The following is a 7,500-nucleotide window of genomic DNA, read 5'->3' as shown; positions in this document are numbered from 1 at the left end:
TTACCTCAAAGAACAAGAACCACACACATCCCATCAAGCCACAGGAGGGTAAGACACACACACACACACAGACACACTCACCAAACGCACCCATCAGAAAAACACACACAGCAAGCGTAAGAAGTAAGACGAATGAAACTCATCATCTTCTGTTGTCTCATTATCTGTGATGCAGAGATTGAGGTCACAGGTAATGTGAGTGTGGAGTCAGACAGGAAACTGGATAAGCTGGAGTCTTTCCTGGATAGACTCAACAGCAAAGGTAAGCTATCAGTGTGTGTGTGTTGTATTGTGTTTGACATTAGAGTATGTGTGTGTGACTTCTCTGATCTCTGTGATTGCTTCATTGAGATATGTGTCTCTTTGTGTGTGTGTGTGGGTGTGTGTGTGTGTGTGTGTGTGTGTGTGTGTGGGTGTGTGTGTGTGTGTGTGTGTGTGTGTGTGTGGACAGTGGCCGGTCTGCCAGAGTCCACTCTGACACTGACTCAGAAGGGTGTGAAGGAGGTGATGCAGCTGGATGACGAGGTCTTCTCCAAGTTCTACTCTCACACACAGCAGATCAGCCACTCTGCTGCTGTGGAGATCAGTGGAGATTTTGACGCCATCTTTGATCCAAACACACCCAAGTAAGCCCCACCCACTGCCCTCTAGTTCCTGTTAAACACTGTAAAATCATGACTCAATAAGTCAATACAGTAAACATGTATTTCATGTATTACGTCTTAATAAGTGTTTCACAGTTGAAGGTCCTATCATGCAGGCGTCCTGTTATTACCACTTATATATTGTCTGGTTAGGAGAGAGAGAGAATGAGGGAAAGGGAGAGAATAAGAGTTCTGGATCAACCCCTCTTGTGAATGCATCAGTGACCCCCCCCTCCCAATCTTCGCCCCCTGTAGGCTGACGTCTGCGATGGTGCAGCACAAGCGGGCGGTGCGACCCCTGAAGAAGGTGCAGTCGTCCAGGAACCCTCTGAAGATGCTGGCAGCCAGGGACGACATCAGGCACGAGTACACTGAACAACGGCTCAACATCGGCCTTCTGGAGAGCAAGAGGATGAAGCAAGAGAAGTGTGAGTGTGTGTCTGTTTGTGGTGTGTGTGTGTGTGTGTCTCTGTCTACGGTGTGTGTAGTGTTGGGAAAGTTCACTTTCTACATGAACTAGTTCAGTTCATAGTTCACAAATTTTTAAATGAACTAGTTCAGTTCATAGTTCATAATTCAAAATGTTGTACTAAGTTCACAGCTCCAAAAAATGAATTAGTTCAGTCTTTTTTCTCAATATGTTGCGAGCAAGAATTTTTCTAAATATCTATATGTCTGCAATACCGCTCTCGGCCACTACGCAACTTCGGCGCTCTCACACTTGCCAGGCATAGACAGAATAGAAATCACACGGAGCGATTGGATACAGGACTGTTAATGGTGTATTTTTCGTCTGGAAGTCTCTAGAAATCTGGCACCGTATTGAACAAAATTAAAAAGACTGAACGTGCCGTTCACGACGCCAGAATGAACGCATTCACAGTATTGTTCATTAGGCAGTAATACAGTACGTTCAGTTCACGTTCACCAAAATTATGAACAAGTTCATGAACTTTCGTTCAATGAACGCGTTCAGGTACAACACTGGGTGTGTGTGTGTGTGTGTGTGTGTGTGTGTGTGTGTGTGTGTGTGTGTGTGTGTGTGTGTGTGTGTGTGTGTGTGTGTGTGTGTTTTTGTGTGTGTGTGTGTGTGTGAGTGTGTATGTCTTTGTTTGTGGTGTGTGCATACATAGGTGCAAGGCTGTGCAAGAAACAGCATCATGGTATCCTGGTAAAAAGGAAGTCATTGGTCTGTGTGAGAGTGGGTGTGGGTGTGTGTGAGAGAGAAACATAGAGAAGCAGTAGAGATGGATGCTGATGGAGCTCTTTAAAAAACCCAGCTGCCGCCCCGGATGTTGCTTTTTAAAATGTTTTGCGTGTGTCTGAGTGTGTTCATGACCTACATTGAAATGTGTGTGAGTTTCCTGGCTTTGTGGGATGCTCACACACATTTAGCATAGTTCCCCTTGTGACTTCCTGGCTTAATGTTTGCAGACATGTTTCACACATACACACAGGCAACATGAAAGCAAATATGGCTGACGTCTAGACCTCACTTGTAGCCACAACTGACATCGTCCTCTAAATATACTTTCTTTAGCTAGTATTACACCGTTAACCTCATTTGAAGGTTGTTAAACATAAAAAAGAAGACAATTTTTCATAATTGACACATTCACTTTCTTCCCCTCTACTCCCTCCCCCCCCCCCATTTCTCCCTCTCTCTCTCTCTCTCTCTCTCTCTCCATCCCTCTGTCTACCTCCATCTCACCCCAGTGAACAAAGGCTCTGGTGGTTTCTCAGATGTGGCTCTGGCTGGCTTGGCCAGTAAGGAGAACTTCAGCAACGTGAACCTGCGCAGCGTCAACGTGTCGGAGCAGTCCTCCAACAACAGCGCCCTGCCCTACAAGAAGACCATGCTCGTCCAGGTCAAAGGTCAGTCATGTGACACCTAGTCTGTCCCTGCCCACCTCCACAGAAAGAAAGAGAGAGAGAGAGAGTGAGAGATAAAAACAGAGAAAAAAAGAAAATATATAATGACAATGATAATGACAACAACAACAACAACAACAATAACAACAACAAAAGCAACAACAAGAATGAAAGAGGAGCCAAGAGAGCCTGCCAGAGAGAGAAGGAAAGCCAGAGAGGGTGAGGGCAGGCTGGAGTACTGGGGGCTGGTTGGAGCGTTATTTAAGACACGGCACGAACACAATCAGTGGATTGACTGTTTCATTGATTTGCAGCTCCAGTTTATTCAGAGCCAGCAAGAACATCCCGTACCACTGTTAAATGGCTTGGCAGAGTTCTGGCAGTCATTCCTCTTCTTTCTGTGGTGGACTCTCTTTCCGTCTGTCTGTCTCTTTCTCTTTCTCTTCTCTTCTCTTCTCTTTCTCTTCTCTCTCTCTTTCTCTCTCTGTCTCATTTTGATGAGTGTCTTTCCGCATCTTTAAAGAACATTCTGACCTCATAAGGTAGACTCCTTACCACTTTGAAACACACACACACACACACACACACACACACACTGTCCTACATGAGAACCAGGCTAGGAGATTGGCATTTATTCAGTGCGCAGTGAGCGAGAATTTTAATGAGTTTGTAGAATCTGACAGACCAAAGCAACTTAGGGTTTGTGTGTGTCTCTGCGTGTGTGTGTGTGTGCGTGTGTGCGCATGTGTGTGTGTAGACTGATGATAGTTTATGGGTCAGAACGGTCTCACAAATGTAACAAAAGCCCAAAGATAACAGCCCTCTTTCTCTTTCTCACCCTTCCTGTTAGATTTCCATCTCCTCTTTGTGGTCCCTTGTGTCCCCCACTTTAACCAGCACCTGTGTGTGTGTGTGTGTGTGTGTGTGTGTGTGTGTGTGTGTGTGTGTGTGTGTGTGTGTGTGTGTGTGTGTGTGTGTGTGTGTGTGTGTGTGTGTGTGTGTGTGTGTGTGTGTGTCCGTCCACAGGTCGTCGTCATGTGCAGACCCGTCTGGTTGAGCCCCGCGCGTCGTCTCTGAACAGTGGAGACTGCTTCCTGCTCATTACCCCACACCACTGCTTCATCTGGACCGGAGAGTTTGCCAATGTCATCGAGAAGGCCAAGGTGAACCACACACACACACACACACGTGCATTCTTATTCCTAAACAGAGCTTTATGTTGAGCAGTTCACCAGTTTCATACAGTAACCCAAGATGAGAACACCCATACACATTCACACACATTTACTCTGCATCATGGGCTTTGAGTTGAACAAGACACATACACACACACACACACACAAACACACACACACACACACACACCGCACACACACTCAGACACTTCTCCTCACCACTTCTGCATTTGGAAAATATCTAAACAACAAGCAACTCGTCTCCAGTGATGTGTTAAAACAGGTGTTCCAACCACCTATTTTAAAAGTGAGTGTGAGTGCAGTTATTTTCAGTTTGCCTCTTATGGAGAGAGAGAGAGAGAGAGAAAGAAATAGAGAGAGAGGGAGAGAGAGCGAACGAAAGAAAGAGGAGACACAGAAAGAGAGAGGGGGGAGAGGTATATAATGTGTGTGAGATGCGTGTAGGTGTTTACATCTGTAGAGGACGTCTACACCACGTAGAGGAAGTCTACAGATTTAACTCACAGGATGTGTCCTGATGTCATACAGGAAATGGTTTGTGAGAGTGTGTGTGTGTGTGTGTGTGGGGGGGGGGGGGGGGTGGGGTTGTATGTATGCATATGTGTGTGAGTGTGCATAGTTGCAGGATGTGACCCTGCTATGACACCTATTCCATTGTTTAGAAGTGAGCTCTCTTGGGAATCTGACCCCATTCTGACAGCACCAGAACATAGATAACCATGACCTCCAGCTGAAGCACACACACACACACACACACACACACACACACACACACACACACACACACACACACACACACGTAAACACACACACACACACATAAACACACACACACACACATAAACACACACACACACACAGCAACAGAAACAATCGTACTCTTTCAATAGCTTTCAACCTGTGGCTCACCATTTGTCAGCCCTTTTGATGAGAATCTCATTCACTAAATGATGTGGGAAAACAACCCTAAAAATGTGTGTGTGTGTGCGTGCGCGTGTGCGTGTGCGTGTGCGTGTGTGTGTGTGTGTGTGTGTGTGTGCATGTGTGTGTGTTTTGTGCGACAGGCTGCGGAGCTGGCACAATTTATCCAGACGAAGCATGACCTTGGCTGTCGGGCCTCGTATGTCCAGACCGTTGAGGAGAGCGTGAACACAAGCAGTCATGCTCACAAAGATTTCTGGAAGATACTAAGAGGACAGACCAGCTACCAGTGTAAGTCTAATTGTGTTAATGTATGTGTATGTATATCTGTATGATGTGGCAGGCCCTCCAAACAAAGATGCTATCCTGCAAAATATTATTGTGTGTGTGTGTGTGTGTGTGTGTGTGTGTGTGTGTGTGTGTGTGTGCGCTTAGAGCCAGGTCCTCCTGAAGGTGCTAGGCTAACTCTGTGTGTGTGTTTAGTGGCAGGCCCTCCTGAGGAGGACGAGCTGTACGAGAGTGCCATAGTGGAGACAAACTGTGTGTATCGGCTGGTGGAAGACAAGCTGCAGCCTGATGATGACTACTGGGGCAGAGTCCCCCGCTGCAGCCTGCTGCACTCAAAAGAGGTGAGAGAGACCAGAAGATTGAGGGCTGTGTGTGTGTGTGTGCGGGCACATGTGTGTGTGTGTGTGTGTTAGGCAAGGCCTTCCAATGATTAGTTTTATATTGTATATATTATATTTATATTGCATTGTTGCCATAAACCATGTCAGAGCACATGTCAGTGGATATCACACTCTCACCCAGTTTGGACAACTACTATCAGTGTCATTAAATGCAAATAATGACTTAACCCACCGCAGTCATCTCAATAAAGTACTAGTGAGTACTAGTGAAAGGGATATTGCTCATATTGAAAAGAGGATTGCTGAATGATTTGCTTGTGTTTGTGTGTGTGTGTGTGTGTGTGTGTGTGTGTGTGTGTGTGTGTGTGTGTGTGTGTGTGTGTGTGTGTGTGTGTACGTGTGTGTGTCTACTTGTGTGTGTCTACTTGTGTGTGTGTGTAGGTGCTGGTGTTTGACTTTGGCAGTGAGCTGTACGTGTGGCATGGCCGTGAGGTGACGCTGGCCCAGAGGAAGGTGGCCTTCCAGCTAGCCAAACACCTGTGGAACAGCAGCTTCGACTACACCACCTGTGACATCAACCCCCTGGACCCAGGAGAGTGCAACGCACTCATACCCAAGTATGTCTGTCTCTTACTAACACACACTCACACACTTACACTCTCACACACACACACACACACACACACACACAAAACACCGCCCTGCAGCACATCCATATTTACATGTATGAGTATATAGAGTTTGTCATCTGTTTCTCCACTGTGCTTAAAGCCATGGCGTGTGAGAACCAGGGTGCTGTACTGAATGCTTAAGGCCAGAACTGGAAACTAGTGCGTGTTTTCAGAAATCAGGAGTCAGACTTGCACACTAACTAGCTCACTATCTCACTTTACTCTTGGACACATGGACACAGAGTATATTATATTAATTTATATTTTGTTATATTATATTATTATATCATGTGACACTGCAGTTCAGTGTTAGTGGTGTGTGTGTGATCTAAAGAGGCCCTTACATAAGCACTCAGAGATGAACAGATGTGCTGTTTCCATTACTGTGAGTGCTCAGAGCTAAAGTCATTACTGCATACCAAGGCTAGCTAACTGCCTCATCAGCACAGTATGTGTGTAAACAAGCTATCACACACAGATAGACACACACACACACACACACACAGGCACATGTTCATGTACACTCATTGATACACACATAAAATTAGCTGCACTCTCAAGCCTTTAAAAGGTCTGATATGTCAGCACTTACAAGCATCACTCAATCCCTTCCTCCATCATTGGCTAATTGCACCCACAAACACACACACACACACACACACACACACACACACACACACACGTACACTTTAACATGCTAACACACACACACACACACATACACAAACACACACACTTTCACATGTTTACACACACACACACACACACTCACATGCAGATTTCTCAAAGGTCTGCGTGTGTGGCTCTTGAGAACATGTTGCTAACACAAAGGTCAAAGGTCACTAGTAGGTGGTACTAGTAAGCTGTCTGTTCACTGTAGTGGAGGAGCCTCAGGAGAGAAGCTCCTGTTGACCACACACTTGTTCTATTACTGCACCTTGTGATGACACAGAGGAATAACATTACATTGTGTGTGTGTGTGTCACTGTGTGTGTGTGTGTGTGTGTGTGTGTGTGTGTGTGTGTGTGTGTTTAGGAAAGGCCAGGGCCGGCCGGACTGGGCGGTATTTGGGCGTCTGACGGAACACAATGAGACGACTCTGTTTAAGGAGAAGTTCCTTGACTGGACGCAGAAAGCACCCAGCAACCAGCAGCAAACAGACAACAAGGTACATACCAACACACATAACGAGGAGACAGGCACGCTCACAAATGAATAGCCTCCACAGGCCCTGTATGGGCCCCCTTAGGGCTGGCACAAGGGCCGATTGAGGGCTGCCCACGCAGGGCCCCTGAGCTTTTGCTCATTGGCAAAGTGCTGGCCCCTCATTGCTGGCCCTGCGTGGGCAGCCCTGACATAGCCCACAGGAGCCCTCACTAGGCCCACGCAGGGCCCCTGAGCTTTTGCTCATTGGCAAAGTGCTGGCCTCTCAGTGCTGGCCCTGTGTGGGCAGCCCTCACATAGCCCACTCATTTTTTGCTCATTTATATATAATAATAAAACATAAAAGTGTACTGGCAGAGACACACTCCGAATTTGATCTCTGTATTTTACCCATCCAGGGTAG

General features: G+C 46.5%; 1 protein-coding gene across 6 annotated transcripts in view; it reads left to right on the top strand.

Moving 5' to 3' along the window:
- Positions 1-7,500, top strand: part of svila (supervillin a) — a 58,852-nt gene that overhangs the window by 43,645 nt on the left and 7,707 nt on the right. For all 6 annotated transcript variants that reach the window (XR_013968970.1, XM_080855029.1, XM_080855027.1 and 3 more), the window contains 10 exons: positions 1-48; positions 176-262; positions 452-626; positions 900-1,072; positions 2,361-2,519; positions 3,543-3,679; positions 4,777-4,924; positions 5,117-5,262; positions 5,704-5,879; positions 6,969-7,101. The exon at positions 1-48 is cut by the window's left edge and continues 45 nt beyond it. Coding sequence is in view for 5 of the 6 variants with exons in the window: in XM_080855029.1 (XP_080711155.1) it covers positions 1-48; positions 176-262; positions 452-626; positions 900-1,072; positions 2,361-2,519; positions 3,543-3,679; positions 4,777-4,924; positions 5,117-5,262; positions 5,704-5,879; positions 6,969-7,101 (1,382 nt within the window). In the remaining variant the exon portion in view is untranslated. The remainder of the gene's footprint in view (positions 49-175; positions 263-451; positions 627-899; positions 1,073-2,360; positions 2,520-3,542; positions 3,680-4,776; positions 4,925-5,116; positions 5,263-5,703; positions 5,880-6,968; positions 7,102-7,500) is intronic.

The sequence above is a fragment of the Sprattus sprattus genome, assembly GCF_963457725.1.
Source record: "Sprattus sprattus genome assembly, chromosome: 17".
Lineage (NCBI taxonomy): Eukaryota > Metazoa > Chordata > Actinopteri > Clupeiformes > Clupeidae > Sprattus > Sprattus sprattus.
Note: the sequence above shows the minus strand (reverse complement) of the source record. Positions and strands in the feature narration are given on the sequence as shown.